Raw genomic sequence first — 23,465 nt, 5'->3', positions numbered from 1 at the left:
CAATACATGGGTATGTGTGTCCCTTAGTGCCTCATCATCTTCCAAGACTCAAAACCGTGGAGGAGCGACTAGTCGTTCCTCGCCTTTCATTTATGTGCACACAGCGATTGACACAGCAATGGACAGTTTGCCATTAAGGGGCCCACATACACAGCTTCGCTGGTCATCCCCCTTCACAGAGTGGAATGGCACTGAATTTTTTTCTCCAATTTTGGGCTGCTAAGTTGGGGGTGTGGCCCTTACACAAGTCTATATAGTATGCAAATTACAAAGGAGGAAAATGGTCTGCGAATTTTATGATTTAACTACTACTGCTATCGATAACATAATCAGCACTTCTATCAACATGCTCAAGCATAAAGAGCATGTTGATTTAAGTACATGTGCATGCTTCTGCAAATAATGAACAAAGTAAAAACTTGGTGCAAGGCTTCTGCAATTAAATACTCACTTGTTACACTTCAGACAAATACAATAAAAACAACTTCCATTACATGGAAAAAGAAATGTAACTGAAGGGTACATAAAACACTTTCTTGGCACATTGCAGAAATACAATAAATTTACAAGACTATGGCACGGAGGTTGCAACTAGTACAAGTTTTTCCTTATATCCATATTTATTGAAGGCATGGGCCAATAACATAAGCCACCAGATTATACACAACTTTGTGTTTTCTGTTTACTTTTCTCCTAGTTAAAAGAGGTAATAAAGACTCTAGCAAGAGGTCTTTCCATGTCTTAAACATTAAAGGCACATAACCAAGTTAGAGTACCAGATTTTAACATTTGTTCTATTCCAGTCACTGAGAAAGCTACATGTGAAGACTGCACACATATTAAAAACAGCAGAATGCCCAAGATCATGCATGCATCAATGCAGCCCAGATATTAGGTACTACACCTGTGACCTCTGAGGTCGTGCTCTGCTGGACGCACTACCATCTTTGCGAGTCGGAGGGTTGCACAGAGAGGGTACAACATACTGACAAATAACAACAGAGAATCGTGAAATGGTTTAGGCAATGACTACATCTGCAAAAAATAACATTGGCCAAAATGCATTTTACTTCCAGTCGAAATGCAATTCTCTATTATCAGTGATTGACTACTATTCAGCATATATAATGAGGACATTTCATTGCGAGTTGTTTTCTTATCTTCATAGTAGTGACAATCTTATTCTATGTTCTCGCTATTTTCAACAAGTTTAAAACTCTTAGTAAATGTGATGCTCAGAACATTTTGAAGCACTAACCAACCACATTAATGCTTGATGTAACTGCGTTTAGCGTCTCCTTAAAAACTGGTTTCAATTAATTTAATGTTGGTTCATGGTCCACATGACAATGTTCCATAATAGCATGTGCTCCTTATTTGTTATCCCTAGAATGGAAAGGGCCAGGGTGTGGTGCCAGAAAAAGCAGTGCTGACGGAACATTCTAGAGGCAACAAACAAGCTTTACGCGAGCCATACATTTTACAAATGCTGTTCATTTATGCATCCTATTAGTGCTATCTTCAGAACAAACAGATAACAGTAGCATGTTGCCTTTCTGCACTGAACTTTCTGCACTGAGACAGATGAATATAAGGCAGTATTGGGTTGCTCTTTTTTTTTATATAATGCGCTGAAATGTCACTTCACAGGTGTTCACACATTTCGTCATTGTAATGCATTGCGACAGGGAGATGAACCCAAGGCCTTGAGTGCAGTAGCAGGATGCCACAACTGCCAAATCAGCATAGTTTAAATTAAATTCTGGGGTTTTACGTGCCCAAAGCCAAGATCTGATTCCAAGGCACAACATAGTGGAGAGCTCCGGATTAATTTTTGGCCACTTCAGTTTCTTTAACGAGCACCTAAATATAAGCGCATGAGCATCTTTTAATTTCACTAACATCGATATGCAGCCACTGCAGCCAAGATCGAACCAGCAATGTCCAGCTTAGCAGAACAACGCCATAGCCACTAAATTACTATGGCGGGTCCACGGCGCCATAGTGTACTCTGACAGAAGTGGAAAATTGACTTCAGGTGTTGAAATTGGCACCTGTACTGGACTACTACTTTTTATTCAAATTCTCATACAAATTTTTACCCAGTGACAACCAACTTCTTTTAAAATTGGCCCTCACTTCAGGAAGAAATTTCCCCGGAATACGTTTAAATGCAGTATTTTCTTGAACGTACTCCTCGTATCAAACAAAAAAACCTGAAAAAGACAATTTTTTATTAATGCAAACACCATACTTAATTCTGAACGATGGTTGTCCTGTTGTGGCATTGGTGATGTACAGTCACTATCAGACTGGCACAATCATGGCACATTCCTACTGGCCTAATTCAAACACAGGAGGTAAGGGACAAACATCGAAGGTTGGAAGGACGAGGCATAAAGCTAACAGTTTCAACCAGAAATCTACAGGACCATCCAAATAAAAATTAAAAGGCACTTAAGAAGTGTTTTGGTCTAATATGACACAGGCTGTACCTCTCGTTGTGCTGCACCCTGTGCAGCACCACAGGCTCAACAGAACAGAAAGGTTTCTGTTACGGGAAATTGAAGAAGCAGTTGCAACAGCTTCTTCAGTGGAGTCATGAAAAGCTCAAGTGTCAAATGAAAATGCAAGTGGCAAAAATGAGAGTGAGGCAATGGCTCTAAGGTGGTTAATGTAGCCAACAGTATCTGTCACGCCCATAATTACTCTGAATAGTTTAGTTTGTCATTCTGTCTACAAGGAAATTACTTGATCATGCTTTCTAATATTGTGTAATCTATGAAATAGGGGGGACACTCTCCCCTTTAGTCATTATGGGCATGAAGAAAAGTTCACGAGTGTTGCAATGTGGGCTTGTTGGTAATGCATCTTCACAGGGAGGACGGTAGCACGATTAAAAGACGGGACAAAAAAAGACACATAGGGACACACACAGCGCTAATGCGCAATGCACACACACAGCGCTGTGTGTGTCCCTATGCGTCTTCTTTTGTCCCGTCTTTTAATCGCTCTACCGTACTCCCCTTGATGAAGAAAAGGGCTTAGATATGAGAAAATATGGTATTGATAGGCAGCATTATTCCCGAGTGCCTTACCATCTACCTACTAACAAAACTAAACACCACTCTAACATATTTGCTGATTATAAATGGCTCTGGTGTTAATGCTTCTCCTCCAGCTAAGCAAATTACATGCAAAGGCATGGCAGTTGCAGCAAACCTTAACTAGCTGTGGATTAGCGGTGAGGTCCGCAAGAAAAAAAAAAAAAACAATTAACGAAAGCAGTTTAGTATGGTTTGCTGGGTCAGTTGGTGCATGGTGAACGTATAAGGGGTTCCAGCAAGTACGGACGCGAGCACAAGTAAAAAGAAACGAACAAGACAACGCTGGACTTACAACTGAAGTTTATTGGGAATACATTCCACAAATCTCCACCACGCCTGCGTATACACTCAAGAACAATAACAAGGTTTATAGTCAAATATCAACAAAAGATTCACACGTTCCCGACAAGGGCAATAACACTTGAATTAACATGATAAATTTAAAAATTGAAGTTCTTTATCATTGATATGGACCGAAGGTTCACTCACACATGTATGCGCTCCCATCTTTTTGGTATGGAAAGCTTCGCTTATTTCCCTTTTTAGTTTACTGCGTTCTCTCCCCACAATCGATACACTATCAAAAACTGGTCGGCAATCGTGCTTTTTGCAATGCAATGGCAAGTTCCCTCCTGTACCCGTAGGTAGCAAATAGCGATGCTCACACATGCAGTCATTAATGCAACAACCTGTCTGGCCAATATAGGACAGTCCGCATGAGAGAGGTATGCGATATACGACCGAAGATGCACACTTTTTGTGAAAAAAAGCGATGTGCTTTTTTCCACAGCCACTAGTCACATCTTTCTTCTCTGCTGTGATGATTTTGCACAACCCAACCAGTTTGCTCGGCGCCGAAAACACTAGTGTGACGCCATTCCTAGTGGCCACCCTCTTAAGATTACGAGACAAGCCATGCAAATACGGCATCACTACGACCTTTTTTCTTTTTGAAGATTCATTGTCGTCTACGGTTTCCAGGGGTTTCTTTTCTGTCAACCTTCTAAACACGGATTCAGCCACAGCCATCAAAAGTGAGACCGGGTACCCTGCCGACATTAACCTCGCCTTCTGGGCTTCAAAACTCTCCTGCAATGAGTGGATGCAACTCTTGTTAAGAGCATTCGTCAAGCTCAAGGAAACTATGCCACATTTTATTAATTTTGGAGTGTGACGAGTGGTAAGGGAGGAGCGATTTTTTCGATCTAGGGCCATAACACCAACACACATGACTCTCACTTTTAAATTGAATTTCTAAATCAAGAAATCTGATCGAGTTTTCTTTGCAAAGTTCGAACGTGAACCTGAGGTCCCGGGAGGACTGCTCGAAACACTTTAAAATCCTTCTGGCATTTGATTCAAGGCTATCAGCGGAATTTAACCTTAAAAGCACTAAAAAATCATCCACATACCTAAAAATTTGCACAATATGTTTGTCCTACAGCCTGTGAATTACATTACTGTCAAACTTGGACAAAAAGATGCGACACAGTACAGGAGCAACCCTAGATCCAATGCAAATGCCCTTTCTCTGAATGAAGACATCCTTGTTAAAGGACACTACAGCGGTTGACAAGCAAAACCTGAGAAGTTCCATAAAATACTCAAGTGACAAAGCGCATGAATTCATGAAAGCTACTTCCCCTCTTGATCTAAGGTTGCTCCTGTACTGTGTCAGATCTTTTTATCCAAGTTTGACAGTAATGTAATTCACAGGCTGCAGGACAAACGTATTGTGCGAATTTTTAGGTATGTCGATAATTTTTTTAGTGCTTTTAAGGTTAAATTCCGATGATAGCCTTGAATCAAATGCCAGAAGGATTTTAAAGTGTTTCGAGGAGTCCTCCCGGGACCTCAGGTTCACATTCAAACTTTGCAAAGAAAACTCGATCAGATTTCTTGATTTGGAAATTAAATTTAAAAGTGAGAGTCATGTGTGTTGGTGTTATTGCCCTAGATCGAAAAAAATCGCTCCTCCCTTACGACTCGTCCCGCTCCAAAATTAATAAAATGTGGCATAGTTTCCTTGGCCTTGACGAATGCTCTTAACAAGAGTTGCATCCACTCATTGCAGGAGAGTTTTGAAGCCCAGAAGGCGAGGTTAATGTCGGCAGGGTACCCGGTCTCACTTTTGATGGCTGTGGCTGAATCCATGTTTAGAAAGTTGACAGAAAAGAACCCCCTGGAAGCCGTAGACGACAATGAATCTTCAAAAAGAAATAAGGTCGTAGTGATGCCGTATTTGCATGGCTTGTCTCGTAATCTTAAGAGGGTGGCCATTAGGAATGGCGTCACACTAGTGTTTTCGGTGCCGAGCAAACTGGTTGGGTTATGCAAAACCATCACAGCAGAGAAGAAAGATGCGACTAGTGGCTGTGGAAAAAAGCACATCACTTTTTTTCACAAAAAGTGTGCATCTTCGGTCATATATCACATACCTCTCTCATGCGGACTGTCCTATATTGGCCAGACAGGTCGTTGCATTAATGACTGCATGCATGAGCATCGCTACTTGCTACCTACAGGTACAGGAGGGAACTTGCCATTGCATTGCAAAAAGCACAATTGCAAACCAGTTTTTGATAGTGTATCAATTGTGGGGAGAGAACGCAGTAAACTAGAAAGGGAAACAAGCGAAGCGTTCCATATCAAAAAGATGGGAGCGCATACATGTGTAAGTGAACCTTCGGTCCATATCAATGATAAAGAACTTCAATTTTTAAATTTATCATGTTAATTCAAGTGTTATTGCCCTTGTCGGGAAGGGGTGTGACTTGGCTTTTGTGCACGTGTGTATCTTTTGTTGATATTTGACTATAAACCTTGTTATTGTTCTTGGGTGTATACTCATGCGTGGCTGAGATTTGTGGAATGTATTCCCAATAAACTTCAGTTGCAAGTCCAGCGTTGTCCTGTCCGTTTCTTTTTACTTGTGCTCGCGTCTGCACTTGCTGGAACCCCTTATACGTTAACAAAAGCAAGCATCTGAATTGAAAATTGCTTCCTTGAATCAACTTGTTGTGTCTTGTTTGCATAATAAATAAAGTATACATCCAGCAGAACACATATACACAAAATTGTATTTTTTAATGGGTAGAAATAACCTGAAGAAGTCTAATAGCTATAGCGGAAATAGTCCCTTTTTTAGACCTAATGTTAAACATACCAGATTTTTCATAGTTTGTAAGATATAAAAACCCCTAAAAAATGAAGGTCCCTATATTGCAATGGTTTACATTGTCCAAAATTTATATGATCATCATTCTAGTTGTTCCCCAAGTATGTGATCATCTATTGACTCAATTATGTTTAACAACACAATCATGTGTAACAAGCAGTTTGTGTATGAGTGCGTGCGTGTTAATTCCCATAGTACTAAGCGATGTCACAGTTACTCTGGCTGCACTATATTAGCCACACAGCTGAACTTCGTTATAAGAAGTTGCATATAACTAACATATCTCAGTTAAATCTAATAAACATATACAGTGATATCAACGAAAAAGTATTCCTAAAAGAGTCTACAAGAAGTGCAAGCCTGATACCACGTATCGGAATCGCAGGACATTGACAAAACAGCAAAGGTGTCTGTCCACGTGCTGCTCAGCTCGCTTGAGTACACCAGCCAAACAACAGGCAGACAATAAATGTTTTCGCTTTTCCCTTTGGAGGCTCCCTCAAATATTTCCAACTCACCTCTCTCTTTTATTTTCAGTGCTAAAACAAACAAAAGCCATGATCCCTAGTGCAAAACAGGTTTTCCTTCACATACTGTTCCTGAGTGTACATTAGCTGCACAATGGCATTTCCCAAGTCATGAATGGCAGATCATTGATATTTTTGACAAGTAAAAATCACCTATTCTGCCACAAAAATGCAGTAGCCTTTGCACTTTTGGGGCAGCATATGCAGTCATTTTTAACCCTTTTTCTTGAATGTGCTATTACATTAACATTTTAAAAATATCCTGCCTAAATGAGTTTTTTGTTGTATATAACTTTATGTATCTTTAACTAGCCTCTGGCTAAGGATGTACATAAAGAATGACAACTGTTAAAAATGTTGCAAAACCAATTAACAGTTAAACTAACCTATGGGTCAAAACTTAGAAATAAATTTGCTTGTGCAATGGACAATGGAAAAATAAAAATTGTAATTTTAGGAGATAGGCAGCAGTACGGTTTAGGGATCATATCTGGGTGGATGATATTCCAATTGAGAGTAACAGAAGTGAAATTTGGAATGTCATGAAAAGCACACAGATAAGTGGCAGTCTCTGAAATGTAGAGTTAAGATTGTCATGAAAAGCACACAGATAAGTGGCAGTCTCTGAAATGTAGAGTTAAGATTGTCATGAAAAGCAGATAACAGATAAATGGTGGCCTCGCAGCAATAGATTGGGTACCAAGGGAAGAACTCAATTAAGGGCAGCTGATTGAGAGATAGAGTGATGAGGAAGAACTTTGTAGGCACAGGTCAAAACTGGGTGACACAAGACCAATACTTTATTAGCATTTATGTGGGTTTGTCCAAGGCACGCAGGGGTGAAAAAGGCAATACTGCCCATGCCACAGGGGCTTGCAGCCCCAACCTGTGTCCCAGGGTTACACTGAATACCCTAGAAGTAGCTGTAAATTTTCAGGTAAGACTTTCACCCTACCGTGAATTTATACAGGCTAATGATGAAATGAAGAGCTTATGCTCACCACTAGCCACAACACTTTAAGGAGTTGGGTTTAGTAGCCTGACCTACGCCTACATTATGCAGTAATCCAGGTATTCTTGATGCCGTACACTGCACACATGGATTAAGTATGTGGTACATACGGCACTAAATTACAAGACAAATCGCTCTACTCTGTACTATCGCAGCAACAGTTCATGGACACTAGCCACAACAAACATTTTATAGTGCCTTGAAAATAGGATGGCGCGTGCAACCTATACACTATATCTCAATTTAAAATCTCACAGTCAAGTTTTGAATATAAACACCTTAAAATGGAGCTCCATGTGCACACGTCGAGATGAAACAACAAAAAGCAGTTTTAATGCAGAAAGTAAAAGGCAGTAAGAATAACACTGACTTGCAAGTGCACTTCTTAAGGAGTTGTTTTTCTGTGAAAGTGATCAGGTGATTAAAGACGAAACAAAAGACCGTTCAAGGTTATATACCCAGAGAAAAACACCGGAAGAAGGAAACAGTCAACTACATAATTTATGCGGTGAAGAAACTTCACCAAAACGTCACACGTATTCACCATTTAACGTGTGCAGTTAAGAAGAATAAATAATACCAACGCTAACGTACAAAGGGCACCCAGTTCACGCATTTCAACGCTCGGGACAAAAACACGGCGAGATATATTGATAAAAAGAAACGGTTTGGACGGTAGATTCTGCCTAGATAAGTGAAAGCCGATACGTATATGGAAGCACAATCTGAGATTAGGATATGCCGCCCCATTCGGCAAGAGGAAACATCTAAAACGCATCAGCTAGAAATCGTATTCTAGAGAGAAATACAACATATGAAGAGCGGTTCACATTCGTGACCCTGAATGAACCCCGAACGAGAAACTCGTTTCCTGGGAGCGTTTTTCTTATTCAGAAGATAAGGAAAACGGAGCGTCGCAATGATACAGCGACATTTGCCCCTAAAAGCTGCAATTAAGTTTTTCCTCAACATGGTGAGAGGAAAAAATGTCACGGGCGCGTGCAAATCACAGGTAGCTGATGAATTACTGAGTAGTTCCACAATTCCGCGATTGTCATCTCGAACTTGTGCGCCTTTACATCAGTTCCATTTCAGACCAATATCATATAACTACGAGTCAAAGCGTTGTAGCTGCAGGCAACATACAGAAAACCCTAAAACGACAACGAGAACGCCGAATGCGTTCTGCGCTGTCAGGTAGTTTACCACCATGCTTACCTCACGGTCTGCAGTTTTGTGAATCCTATAAAGGCGAGGTCCATATATATACTTGAATATAAAGCTTCCAGTCATTCTCATAACTCAGTAGCATGTAACTGAAGATGAAACAACCCCGTGCAACACGACAACACCACGACAAGGTGCACTCGGTGCACCGCGCACCTCGCTCTGCCTCTGCCTTTTCGGCAAAGCGACTTGGAGGAGTAGCACTTTCTTTAAGCACTTCTTACTAAGCACTTCCTTACTACAAAGTAATGTGCAAGTAAAATTTAATAAAATTTGAACAACTACATCCGGAGTATTATAAAAATAATTTTGTTGTTACGCAAACTTGCCATAAAAGCGTTATTTTTTTTTTTAATGCACGTGTGTGTCACGTTTTCTCTAACTCCGTGCAGACATGGCGGCGTTTTCGTCGTCGTTGTCGCGTTCAGATACCTCCGACACTATAACTAAGCTAGCTGAAGAATATTGGGTACCCCACAACAAGTCCTCATGGAAGGAATACGACCCGAAGGTAATTGTGGACGTATATCAGAAAGAAATCATTGGATCTGGCTTTGCGATCCGCAAAGTCATGCTTCTGGAGTTCAGTCAGTACTTGGAGAACTACTTATGGTCACACTACGATCCTCAAAGTGCATCGACGGCGCACTTGATGTCTATCGTTGTCATGGTAAACGAAAAATTTCGGGAAAGAGTTCCAGCATGGCAAACGTTCATTGCAAGACCCGACCATTTTCCGGCTTTCTTTCGAAAAGTTATGGAAAGTTCTCTAGACGAGAACTTCAGGTTCTCTCTGCGAGAACAAACTGCACTACTGGTATTCCTGATCAACTGTTTTAACAGCATGGAAGTGAGCCTGATACGAGAGCAAATTCAGCGTTTGGTCTCGCTGTCAGCGTGGAGGACCTTGTTACCCGAGCGGAGAGAGCACGAGTTTAAGCGCTTTCCAAAGTTGAAGAAATTTTGGGCTTACGTCGAGAAAAACGACAAGAAGCTTGATGAGCAAACGTACAAGGACCTGTTGTATGAGCGAGAGTTTCTTTCGCGGCTCATCGGCCGATTTTTCAAGTATTTAGAGTCTGTGCCATCAACAAAAGATGTTCCCGAGCTAGAAAAGCCGGCTCTGGAGGTTGTTCACTATTGTGAACGCTTCCTGGAGTTTATGATAGACCTCGAAGCCTTGCTTCCATCGCGACGGTTTTTCAACACCATCATGGACAACTCTCACCTGGTCGTCAAGTGTCGACTGTCAGCACTGTCACAACGGAAAGAAGGCCGCCTCTTTGCGCAGCTGTTAGACAGACTCAAGTTCTACTCGAAGTTTGAAATCAGTGACCAGACAGGAGAAGAGCTCACGGACCATGACATGATGCAGATCCATTATGACAACATAACGGCACTGCAGAAGGCAGCGTTTAAAGACTTCCCCGATCTGCGGCGCTTTGCATTGTGCAATGTTGCCAATGTGGACACGCGAGAAAGGCTGCTGAAACACTTTGGTTCCCTTAAAGCTACAGACCTGCACAGGCTTGCTGCTTCACTATTTTTGGTGCCTCCACTGAGTTCAGAAAGTAATGTATCTCCTTACAGTCATACCTTTCTTGAAGAACTACTAATTTCCAGACATGAGAAGCGCCAATCACAGTTAGAAAGCCTGAACGAGATGCCCTTGTATCCTACAGAATCGATAATATGGGATGAGAATGTTGTTCCATCAGAGTACTTTTCTGGAGAAGGCTGCCTGGCACTGCCAAAGCTCAATTTGCAGTTTCTTACGTTGCATGATTACTTGCTACGCAACTTTCACCTCTTTCGGCTTGAGTCTACATATGAGATAAGACAGGACATTGAAGACTCGGTCAGTCGCCTGAAACCCTGGAAAACCGAGGATGAAAGTGTTATGTTTGGTGGCTGGGCAAGGATGGCACAGCCTATAGTGAATTTTGCTATTGTGGAAGTAGGCAAGCCAAATATCGGTGAGAAACAGCCTTCCAAGGTTCGTGCAGATGTCACTGTTCACCTTAATGTTCGCAGAGAAATAAAGGCAGAATGGGAGGCTCTAAGGAAACATGACGTATGCTTCCTTATCACGGTGCGACCTGTCTGTCTACCAGGCACTCCTTACAACTACAAGGAGCCTTTTGTACCACAAGTAGGCCTAACTTATGTGCGTGGCTGTGAAATTGAAGGCCTACTTGATCTGAATGGAAGGGTCATTGAAGAAGGACCGGAGCCAAAGCCCTTGTTGCCAGGTGATACAAGAACTTACCGAATGTGGATGGACTGCAATCAGTACAAGCTTGACATGGATCACAATGTGAAAGGTGGGGAAGACGTTTATGACACGTTCAACATACTGATGAGGAGGAAGCCAAAAGAAAACAACTTTAAGGCAGTTCTGGAAACCATCAGAGACTTGATGAACACAGAGTGTGTTGTACCAGATTGGTTGCATGACATCATACTTGGTTATGGTGATCCAGGTGCTGCACACTACTCAAAGATGAGCAATCAGATTCCAGTGTTAAACTTCAATGACACATTTCTCAACATGGACCACCTCCGGACAAGCTTCGAGGACAAATGTGACATATCTGTAGATGTTAATGATCCACGCTTACTTGTACCTCCTTTCAAAGTGACATTTTGTGACGTTCAACAGGAGCAACAGGCATCTCTAAAGCAGACCTTGAAAAGCGGGAAGAGTGCCACAGTTACTGAGCAGCCACCAAAGAAAGAAAAAATCTTGGTCACACCGCACACCACTATAAGTAGAGGACCATATCCAAGTGAACGGACAAAGAAAAATGCTATTCCCTTTACTCCAACACAAGTTGAAGCCATTCGTGCCGGTTTACAGCCAGGCCTTACTATTATTGTTGGCCCACCTGGAACAGGAAAGACAGACGTGGCTGTGCAGATCATTTCTAATTTGTACCACAATTTTCCAGAACAGAGAACACTGTTGGTAACACATTCAAATCAAGCACTAAACCAGCTCTTTGAAAAAATTATGATGCTGGACATTGACGAGAGGCACCTGCTTCGTCTCGGCCATGGGGAAGAGGCACTCGAAACAGAGAAGGATTTCAGTCGTTATGGCAGAGTCAACTATGTATTGGCAAAACGGCTAGAGCTGCTTCAAGAAGTCAGCAAACTTCAGGACAGTCTTGGTGTGACTGGTGACGTCTCATACACTTGTGAGACTGCTGGCTACTTTTATCTTTATCAGGCAAGTTCATTGAAATTAATTTTAGTGCTTGTACCTAATTTGTGAACTTAGCTGTGACTAAAGAGCAGCGCAATACATATGTAAAAGTGATGGTGTCAAGTGGCATGCTCACATGTGCTTACCTTTTTCAACTGACAAGATTTATCATGGTGTTCAAATGTGTTCTACTTTTTATCATCAAGCACAAATTTAGCCATATTGCTCTTCATTGAAGCTAGTGATGCTTTCTTATGTAGCCGCATGTATACATTTTCCTCAGTGAATCTAGTTAACATTATACCTCTGACACACAGGCTCTCCAGAGGTTTTTGGACTAGGGTATATCTACTGGGAAGCCGTTCAGGCATGGTGACACATGACAAACAAGTATTTCCTCTGTGGTAGGGAGTCCCTTGTGGAAAGAGTTTTGCAACCTATTTTGTGAGCCGAAAGGAGTAACCTCATGCACAGCTCTTCAACAACAAAAAACATATCAAAACACAATTATGTTTTTTTTTTAATTATTTATCGCTTACAAAAACACTTTTATACTTTGCAGTCATGCAGTGTGTTTAGCAGTGAGCTTTTATTGCAGCAATACACTAAAATCACTGTATCCGTTGCTGCTGAGTGGCTTGATATAGATCAAGCTTAGGCAGGGCAACATGATTTGCATTGTAATAGTTTTGTCTCTCTCTGTTCATGTGGGCAGTTGCACTTGCAGCATGGATAGCTTGGACACATCAAGGGTGCGATCTTGTACTCGTTCCAAAATCGAACGGAGGCGGTCCGTTCTTTACGTCACAAAATAGGTGGTCCGTTCCGCTGCGTTCGCCCGATAGCAGACGACACGGACTGATTGACAGCAGATATCACATCACGATTGACGTCATGGCGTTAGTCACGGTTCAAATTGACCAATCGTGTGCGGCTCAGTGGAACGGACTGCCTCCGTTCTATTTTGGAACGCATACAAGATCGCACCCCAAATCTAGCATCGGCAGCACACAAGCAGATAGCACTGCATATTCTTGAGATTGGGGTACCGTGGCTCTGACGTGGGCATCACACAAAGGGCTCCTCTAGCCTACGCCATCAGTGCATCTGAAAAACGGGTAGCTGGCAAATGCTACTAGGCTGTCACGCCGAGGCTAAGCAGGCCAGGCTGATGCCATCACCGTGATTTTCATGACAAGAGTTGCTCGCTTGGTGAGGACATGGAGGACGGTATATTGAGAGAATAGAACAGGTGGTTTATTAACATTGCTACAGAAGGATTTAAGCAGACATATTTACCAGTTAAAAAAATGATCATACTTGCAGGAGTACCGAGCATAGTGCATGTTAACTTGCAGCACACAGCTACATCATTATTCATGATTCTGGGAGCACAAAAGCTACATCGTTCTGGAAGCAGACCTGCTAGCATACAAGATGTATCTTGAATATTTTCCGTCTTCCCTAGATCACTATGCTAGGGAAATAGATGATGTCATAATCAGCCAATACGCTGGTCTGTAGGCATTGCAAAGCTCCACCTTCGAGCAGAAGGTTCACACAAAGCTCAAGCGCCACCACTGAGACAACTGTGAAAAGGTTGAAGCGAGTGCACTAGACGCATTGTCACAGCACTTACATAAGGAGAGGTATACGACACAGCGCACCAGACGGAAAGTGACTTCTCAAAATGCCCTACCACTCCTTGACTGGTTGACTGGCTTGGCACAGTGTACGACACTTGGCTTTGGCAATTACCAGACTCTTAGATGCGGTAAGCTTGCTGTACAGGCATGAACCCCTTTTACCACTCTGCGTGGTGTAACTTTTTGCAGAAGTTCTGGGAAACACTCTGCCAATTAACTCGCACCTGAATGACATATAGGCCTTGGAAGATGAACTTCATAAGGATGTTGTAGGCAAGTCGCTTGTGTAGAACAGAGATGCACCCTGCAGCAGGAGTACTGAACTTGTCAACATTTCAGTGCTCAAGCTGGCCCAGTGGAATGCTGTTCATGTCATTTCAATTATACCGGTATCCGCCCTCCGGCTATGCATCAAACATAAGAATACCCACTGCAAGGTTGTGCACAAACCACTGCTCATTCTTTCTTAAGTTAATTTTAATATTATTATGAATAGAAAGTGACATTGAATATTTCACAAATGTGCGTGTTATAATAAACAACTTTAGCTGGACATTTCCTGTCTGCTCCACTCGGACCTGGTATGCTTACAATTTGCGCACAGCTGCTCAGAGGAAACATAAATGCAAGTTCACATAATGCTCATGCCGGCAGCGGATCGCAGAATACTGCCCTTGCTCTGCTCAGTCAATTCAGGGAAGCAGGATGTTTCGTCCACCTGGATTTTTTGTCATTTTGCAGCCAAACTGACTGCACGTTGATCCTATCACTGGGAGATAGGCGTACCAAAAACACTGAACTCGGTGCAGTTTTATGTGGTTCTTGAGTGCAAGAAATGGAAGCAATGTACCATGAGTGATGTGCAGCTAAAACTGTCTATTGTTGTGAGAAGTCTTTAGAATATATTTTCCTTTTTTAAAGTGAATAGCTTTCTTTGGCTCTTCTGCCCGTTTTTGTGGTCAGTGGTTGGTGGTCAGGCTTTCATTGTCAATACGAAGATGTTAATGGCTTGTGCTGTTGCAAGAGAACTTTAGAGCATCTGAAGGTTTAGAGGTGGTGGTGGAATACAGCCCTCCTCATCCGCTGCCCTCTCCCTCTGTGATGGCTGCAGTAGAGGGCTTCGACACCGCTTCAAATCTACTGGTTACCGACTCTGTTCGCTACGGAATTATGCAATAAAGGGTACCTAAGTGTTCATAATGCAACAAATATATGCCTCCAATCACATCATTCCTTCAATAGAGCAAATAGCTTCGTAGAAGCTTGTCTATTTGCTTACTTTGCCAATCATCGTTGATGATTTCTGCAAAATGTTTTTTATTTCATATTGCATTGACCAGCTGAACATTCTTTTCAATGTTTTGTCAGTTTCTGCTTATTTAACAAGTAGTGGCATCATCTTTATTGCATCCCTTATGGAAAACATTTAAAGGAGACTGCCATACTGTTTCAGAGTAATAAAAACAGTTTACTTCATCGGGCTTTAAATTGCTTGTGTGTTGCAGGTATAGCCTTAATAGAAAGGCCCTTCAGCAGTCTCTTTAAATCTATTTTGCCTATAATGAGAAGTGTTAAAAAGAGCTTGTGACCAGTTTTTGAGCCAAAGTATCAATGCAACCACTTTTCTGAACTGTGATAATGATACTTAATTTCTGAGAACTTTGTGTTCCTAATATCTGAACCAGCCTCATTGACAGCAATTTATTGACTTTATTGTCTATTTCCCAATAGGTTTTGTCTCGGTGGGAGGAATTTCTTAGCAAAGTGAAATCGAGCACAACAGAGCCATCAACTCGGGACATTCAAGAACATTTTCCATTTACCAAGTTCTTCAGCAATGCACCACAACCTTTGTTTCATGGGCAGTCACCTGGAGATGACATGGAGAAGGCAGAGAGCTGTTTCCGCTACATCAAAGACATTTTTGATCAGTTAGAAGAATTTCGAGCATTTGAGCTACTTCGCAGTGGCCTGGACAGGTCACGGTACCTCCTTGTCAAGGAGGCCAAAGTGATTGCCATGACATGCACCCACGCAGCACTGAAGCGTAGAGAGCTGGTTGACCTGGGCTTTAAGTATGATAACATCCTTATGGAAGAGTCTGCTCAAATTTTGGAGATTGAGACCTTCATCCCCCTGCTTCTACAGACACCACAGGATGGATACAATCGCCTCAAGCGGTGGATCATGATTGGAGACCATCATCAACTGCCTCCTGTGGTAAAGAATATGGCCTTCCAAAAGTACAGCAACATGGAACAGTCACTGTTTACAAGGTTTGTACGCTTGGGTGTGCCCGTGGTCCAGCTTGATGGTCAAGGTCGATCAAGGCCAAGCTTGTGCGACCTGTACAATTGGCGTTACCAGAACCTGGGGAACTTGCCACATGTTACAGAATGGCCAGAGTACCGAACTGGCAATGCAGGTTTCTGCTTCGACTATCAACTTGTCGATGTGGGAGACTTCAATGGAATAGGAGAATCAGAACCAAACCCTTACTTTTATCAGAACTTGGCAGAGGCAGAATATGTCGTGGCTGTGTTCATGTACATGCGGCTGTTGGGCTACCCTGCTGAACGGATCTCCATCTTGACCACGTACAATGGACAGAAACATCTCATACGCGATGTTGTGCGCCAGCGTTGCCAAGACAATCCACTCATTGGCTGTCCCCTGAAGGTAAGGTTTGCAAGCCAAATATTTGTAAAGGCTGGCTACATTGCAGTAATTTGAGTGAGTGAAGGTAATGTAACCTAGGATTTAACTGAAACATTTTTTTGATGAGAACATCATCTTCCAACATTTCTTTTTGTAGTTGACAACTTGACCCAGATATATCTTGCATCATTTGACAGCTTTTGTCATAGTTGCACTGCTACTTGCTGCTGTGGCTAAGTGACATTGCTGTCCTGCTGGCAAGCACAAGGTCGTGGTTTCAATTCCTGGCTGCGATGACCACATTCCAATGGATGTGGAATGTGAAAAGGCTTGTACGGTTAGGTTCAAGTGCACTGCAAATGGACACCAAAATGTAACACTCAATCAATTTAGTCGAGAGTTACTTTCAAAGCTCTCTTGGCATATATTTGGCAGAAAAAGAAATGGTTACCAGCAAAGACAGTGAATCCCAAGCTCCCCTTATTTTAATTTTGTGCACAAATCGGAGCTGTCATATGTCAGTGTGATGTCAGTAATCTTGAAGTATCTGCACCTATTTTTACAGTCTTTGTGTGCTTAAAATGTTTTCGAAATGATAGCTTGATTTATCAGTCCCTTTAAGGTGGTATGCATCTCTTGTGTTTTAATGAACACTTCGCTATTCATAAGCAGACACTTTCAAAATTCATGATGTCACAGGAAGCTGGTGCGAGAACTTCAAAGCAACAGTGCCATTTATCTTACCAAACCTCCACTTGCAGCTGGAGTAACATTTTTAATATTCCAGGACTATAACTTGACAGTGTAGTGTAGCTTACTGTTCTTCTTTAGTCACCTTAACTACAACTGGTGAAAATAAATCTAGAGCCTCCAACTGCAGTGTCCCTTATAGTCTAACTGTGGCATTGGTATTTAAAGCCCCTTCAATAATGATATACTCATTTATTGTGACGAAAATTATTTAATCATAATTACTATTATCAAAGCCACATTGCTACACGGGGTCCTTAAAGTGAAGGCTTAATAGCAGAGCATATAAACAGAACAACCTTAACTGTCAACTTTACGGTTGAGCTCACTTATAATTACCCTTTATAAACGGGAGGGGAAACCTCCTGTGTAGTACAAACAGTGTTCTGGCATCCATCGAATCTTGCCAGAAACGTATGGAATGTCAACCACTTACAGTGACCTCGTTGCTATGCCACTTTGGTTGGAACTTTATGGCATTGCAGTACAGCAGCATCACAACTACCTGTCACATTAATGAAGATATGCAAAGGAAGCGCCCACATGTTTGCTTGTGCAACTGTTGCTAGAACAGTATGTTCAATGTACAGGGAAACACTATACATGTAACCTTCAGGGTTATTTCTAATTAAAGGTGACTTGTGTGCCAGCCATTGTGACATGCATAAGGACTGTGTAGTCGTCTGCTTTTGGCTGTTGAAGGCTGCCTTCATTTCAAAAAGTCATAAGAGAAGTGTGGAATGGAGCAAATGAAATTTTGAACACCAAAATTATACTATACCACCACATAATCTTGGTGCTATAGGCTATGTGTAGCAAGCATTGGATAGGCTGGCCAACATCAGCAGTCATTCGTTATGTTCTACTTTAGAGGTCAGTGCGGTGTTTTTTTCTTTCTTTCCCTTTTTTAAATAATATTAAATCCAATGTTAGTAATTGGTATCAGTCATATGCACAAAGGAGGTTGAGTTCTGTGCTTGCCATTTTATTTTATAGCTATGTTCAGCTTCCTTTTGCAAATGTAAACCACTTGTGTCCACTGTTTCTAAAACTCTTATTAACATGTTTCTAATATATATATAGAAGCTCTGTGTTCTATTTTCGAGTTGAACATTGATCTTTAACCTCTTTGACACTCTTCAGTATTATTTTGAGGGAAATTACACTACTATTCTGACAGACTTCTTTTACAATACTTCCTTTACAGCAAGCATTTTTGCTCCATGAAGCAGTTCTAACTAAGCTCTACTGTGCACTGTGGGGCAATGACCAAGCAGATGTGGAAGCTGCCTCATGTTTTGATGCGAAAGTGTCAAATGGCTCATTGAGCAAAAAAGCTGGCATTCTGTGTCTATAGCAGCACCTAAATTTCTACTGGCTGAGACTCCACAGCACGAGCGCGCCGCGACGGACCAGAGTGGGCAAAAAGAAATAGCTGCTACTGCAGTAGAGTGCCAAGTGTTGCGTGAGGGGAAAGGGCATCACTGCAATTCCAAATCATCTTCGCTCTCGCTCTTGGAAGCCTGTGTTATCCATGCTTTCCTTGTTTGCACAAGCTCTCACCTATGTTCTAACTGCGCCTTGGTAAGGCCAAATAAAAAATTTGGAGGACACTTAAGCTTCGCCTTTGAGAGTGGAACGCGATAGCATTCAAAGATCCCCGACTGCTTCTCACACTTCCCAGCAACTGCAGCTTATGTAACCATAGTGTTGACATAATGTTTACAGCGAACACTATGCATGAAGGCGAGCTTTCTGGTAGAAACACGTCCTCTTGTGTGGGCCGCGATGGGTGGGTGGATGCTATGAGTGTCCCCTTTGGAACGGGGTGGTGGGTTGCACCACCAAGCTCTTGTTATTATATTGCCTAAAGTCCTACCTATGTTAAAAAGAGAAAGGGAAAAAAAACACGATTAATTTCTATAACCAAACTTTCTGAACCTCTATTGTGAACTTTGTTTTTGCGCGCCTCTGTTGTTTGTCGTTTCCCTACTTCCACCAATCTTCCACTCGCCGCTTACTAATCTCTACTGTGGACATGTTTAGTACTTTCCCCCTGCTCTTGCTGAATCCAAGGGCTTCACGGAGGCCAGAGATGCTTAAATTGACCACTGGGCACATATCTTCACATTCTAATAAAACATGCTCCATCGTTTCCCTAGCTTTACTGCAGCAAGCGCATGCTTATTTTTCCTTCTGATATCTCGCTTTATAAGTATTTGTTCTAAGGCAACCTGATCTCGCTTCGAAAAGTAATGAGCTTCCCTTTGAGTTATCATTAATTATGTCTTTCCCGATTTCGTTTTTTCCTCTTAAAGGGCCCCTCACCAGGTCTGGCCATATTGAGCTGGCTAGCACAGAGAATACATTGCGCGATAACGGTGGTGTCTGCAAAGTATTACATCGCTATATGCCTCGTGCACCACCTATAGAGGCGCCACTGAAAGCCACCTAGCGGGCGCTTCCAGCAGACAACAACCCTTTGCAGCAAGGATGGCTGAAGTTCGCGGCTGCGATTTCTCCTTTGTTCGGGTGCCAGACTGCTTCTTCTGCAGTGACAGCTGTAGGGAAGAAGCTGACCTCTGTGGGAGCGGGTATGAACACGATGTTACCGGTGTTACGTGCCAGGTGCGTCCCGCAGACAAACGTCATGAATCGCATTTACGTGAAGTGGAGCTCATGTTAACTAGCCAATAAATTTTGTTGAGTAATGCGATGTCTCCATCGTTCTTTTTAGATTATACCCTTGCCATAATGCTGCTTCTATACCTCAATAATAAGCACCCGTCGTTAGTGCAGACTTATATCAAACAAATCCACACGGTGCAATGTCTGCATATGCCGTTGTGATGTTTCTGCCGATGAATACATGTGACATCACCGAATAAGTGCAGTCAAAGTCGTCTCAAGAAGAGTAATTGCGAATTTATTGATGGAAACGCATACACTAGTCAACGAAGTCACCAAACGCACGGGTAAATAAAAGCGCGTGTTAGCGCTGTACCGCCGATGCAATTCTGCTGCATACGCCGATGAACTGCCGTTCCCGCTGCAGTTTTTGCAATTTTAAATTCCCCAAGGGAGCTGGTTAGAAACGTACAAAGCTAAAGTCTGACTAACTTTTCAGTACTTTTTTTATGTTACTAGAGAGAGGTGCCACATGATATATTTAAAGGCAGGGCAGCGCCAGCCAAAGTAGATGAGCGCTGGCGGCAAGGCTGGGTTTAGTCCTCTGCAGTGTAAGCATTAGAAAAAATTCAGTTGAGTATAAAATTCACATGCAAGAAGGGACTACGTTGTGAAATAAACAATTCACTCGGCGTGTTAAGTCTGCTGAGACAGCATCGGAGGTGTGATGACTTCCCAAACGTGACGCGAACTTTTCAGCGAAAAATGGAACAAAAATACCATATGCAGCAACTATTAGCAATTCTCGCCCCCCCTGAACTACCTATTTTCTAAACACAGTTCCCAAAAAACCACAATATCTAAGATGCCCTCGAGTGAAAAGAATAAAGCTGTTAAAGAAGCACTTGCTTGGTATCATTCCGATAAGACACAGCGTGATTTATACCCTTTACAAACGAGGCAGGGTGAAAACCTCGCAGCTCAAAAGAATCAACAAGAAGCAACTAGCAACAGTTAAACAAGTGCGAAGCCACGCATAAAATAGATGTGAAAACATGAAGTGCGTGACAGCTGGTGCGAGGATTTACCGGGCCACACATAAAACCAACAATTTCAGTTCCTGCAAACTTCAGTAGCTTTAACGTACAACACAATGCGCTCGTGCAGTCCTCCTGCCTAACTAGCGCAACGCGGTAAAGAAGCGGAAAACAGCATAAACGGCAAACAGCATTCCGAAGTTTAGCGAAATGCCTTTAAACCGCATGCTACACTGCAGACGAACTTCGTCGCTTATGTGTCTAACTATGATCGAGTGGAAAAAAACACCGACGCGACAAAGGAAAGGATGAGAACAAGAAATTTCCCGCCGAAGCGACGATCCATTGCTACCGTTGCTCCCGCTGATGAGGCTTTGAGGGGAATGATCAGAACCGTATCGCCGGCAAGGTTTCGCCGGCATTTGAGCCCCCCACACGGCAACAATTCTTCTCTGACATTCCTTGAAGCTTTGGCCACCCCACACATGCAAAGGGCATTACCCGTTTTGCTCTAAAACCGTGAATAAGACAGAGAAGCACTGTCAACGACACAACAAACTACGGCGCGCGGCTGGCTCCTCTCCTGTGTGTTCTGCGCAAGGCCACCACCAGTGGCGCGTCCATCGGCGCGCACTACATGTATATATGCACTGCGGAAAGATCTGAAATTTCAAACCGAATGCTGTTTTATCTTCTCGCGACCGCTGCGCCCCAAGCCGGAGGATGACATACTCGTGTGCCTGCGCCTACGTACTGGTGTCCCGCAGTGTGACGTCGCTCGTGGTGACACGCGATTTCGATAATTATTCAAGACAACATCTGTTATCTGTGCGATCTGTTGCTTGAATTGACAAATTGAAGTTTAGAGAAATAATAAAACACACAAACGGAATGTCTGCATGTTTTTTGTTTTACTTCGCACCGAAGCAAGAGAGATGTACTTCCGCTTCATCTGCTTGTTACCACGGTCGTGCAGTCACGTGCGCAGGTACCAAAACTATGCCATTTTCTACCGTGTTCCAGCGCGTGATCATGCTCTGCGATCCGCTTATTCTGCCTCAATATTCGTGTAGCAGTGAATTATACCGCTAGTCATGTTTCCTTGTGCACAGCGTGCAAAATAGTGCGCTGCGCGAACGAGACAACAGCTCACGCGCGATGCCATCGGTGATAGTGCGTAGCGCTGAAAAAAAAGCGAGGAAAGAAAAATGAAGGCGGGGCCCGTGACGTATGCGTCATGCGATCCTCGAGGTCCAGTATGGGAGAACGCAGGGAAAGAATTTCGCTTGCATAGGCTAGATGGGGCGAGTGGAGAGAGCGTCTTGCTTGGCAGTGGAGCCTGCCTGCTGAAATCATGGGTTCGCGGCACTGAAATATTTCTATCTCGGCTATTAATGAGCCGATTTGAAAACTTTTTGTGGCAGAACACTCCCTAGAAGACACTTAACAACTTCCAGCGTATAACCAAAATTTGTTATGTGGCCTGGTGAGGGGCCCTTTAAGTAGTTACTCATAGCAGGTTTCTTTTCCATTGCCGTCACCCATGAGAATATCTCACGCTCTCCTACTTTCCGCTTGACATTCTTTGTTGCCATGTTGCTCACCAAACTGGTCGCATACTTGCTGGTAGGCTTCCTAGTTCTTTTCCCTCACTGTGAGTCAATGTTTTTCCTGTACAAATACCTGAAAACTCTCCCAGCCCATTTGCGTTCTTCCATGTTCCTCAGTCGCTCTCCATAATCAATTTTTCTATAAGCTTCTCTTACTTCAAAGCTTGTCCAGCCTCATATCACCCTGCACAGCTTCATTTGTAGTCTTCCCGTGAGCGCCTAATGCCAGGTGTCCTACTGACCTTTGGTTGCCATCAAATCCTGGTTGTAGCCCTGATTTCAAGCAAACAACCGCATTTCCACATGTAAGTCCGGGAACCATTACACCTTTCCACATACACCAGAGCACCTCGTACCTATTGTATCCCCATAGCACTCTTGTGTTTCATTATTGCCACATTTCTCTTCCCCTTTGCTGTTACTGTTTTTTCCTGTGTTTCCATATATCTATCGCCTTCGTTTATCCATATACCAAGGTATTTATATTCTTTTACCCGAGGTGATGTGGCAAAGGCGAGCGCCATCTGGAGGTGTTGCAAGTAACCAGGCCTGCCGCTTTATGGCCTTTGAGATTTGCGCGTGCAAATCTGGTAGGCCATGGCCACTCTGTGAATTGTAGAAACAATTTAGTTTCTGCATAACAGAATTATGTTTTCTCGTATATTCAAATTACAATCTGACGCTATCATGTCTGTAAGTTGTGTGTAAGTCGTACTTTATGATTTTTCTTCGTATTTTACCTTGAGAAATTCAGTTAGTTCAGTAACTTCCTTGCGCCCCGTGGAGGGCCTGCGTGGTTGGGTATGCATGGTTCGAAATTCTTTTTGCCGAAACGACATCCGATGCTGGATTTCCTGCAGTATGGGGCCCTTAATGC

General features: G+C 42.7%; 2 protein-coding genes across 10 annotated transcripts in view; one reads left to right on the top strand and one right to left on the bottom strand.

The window, feature by feature from the left end:
* Positions 1–9,217, bottom strand: part of LOC126547386 (phosphatidylserine lipase ABHD16A) — a 154,965-nt gene extending 145,748 nt beyond the window's left edge. For 2 of the 6 annotated variants that reach the window (XM_050195371.3, XM_050195372.3), the window contains exon 1: positions 9,043–9,215. In XM_050195371.3, coding sequence (XP_050051328.1) covers positions 9,043–9,123 — 81 coding nt within the window. In that variant the 5' untranslated portion in view covers positions 9,124–9,215. Of the gene's footprint in view, positions 1–9,042 lie in introns of all 6 variants that reach the window. The other 4 variants (XM_055062895.2, XM_055062896.2, XM_050195373.3 and 1 more) reach the window with 3 other exon arrangements.
* A 125-nt stretch (positions 9,218–9,342) lies between these two features.
* The window catches only part of LOC126547381 (RNA helicase aquarius), a 40,465-nt gene continuing 26,342 nt past the window's right edge, over positions 9,343–23,465 (top strand). For all 4 annotated transcript variants that reach the window (XR_008609038.1, XR_008609036.1, XR_008609037.2 and 1 more), the window contains exons 1-2: positions 9,343–12,283; positions 15,637–16,584. Coding sequence is in view for 1 of the 4 variants with exons in the window: in XM_050195357.2 (XP_050051314.1) it covers positions 9,446–12,283; positions 15,637–16,584 (3,786 nt within the window). In the remaining 3 variants the exon portion in view is untranslated. The remainder of the gene's footprint in view (positions 12,284–15,636; positions 16,585–23,465) is intronic.

Source organism: Dermacentor andersoni, chromosome 1 (assembly GCF_023375885.2).
Source record: "Dermacentor andersoni chromosome 1, qqDerAnde1_hic_scaffold, whole genome shotgun sequence".
NCBI classification, from domain to species: Eukaryota; Metazoa; Arthropoda; class Arachnida; order Ixodida; family Ixodidae; genus Dermacentor; species Dermacentor andersoni.
This window is presented reverse-complemented; position numbering and strand designations above follow the sequence as displayed.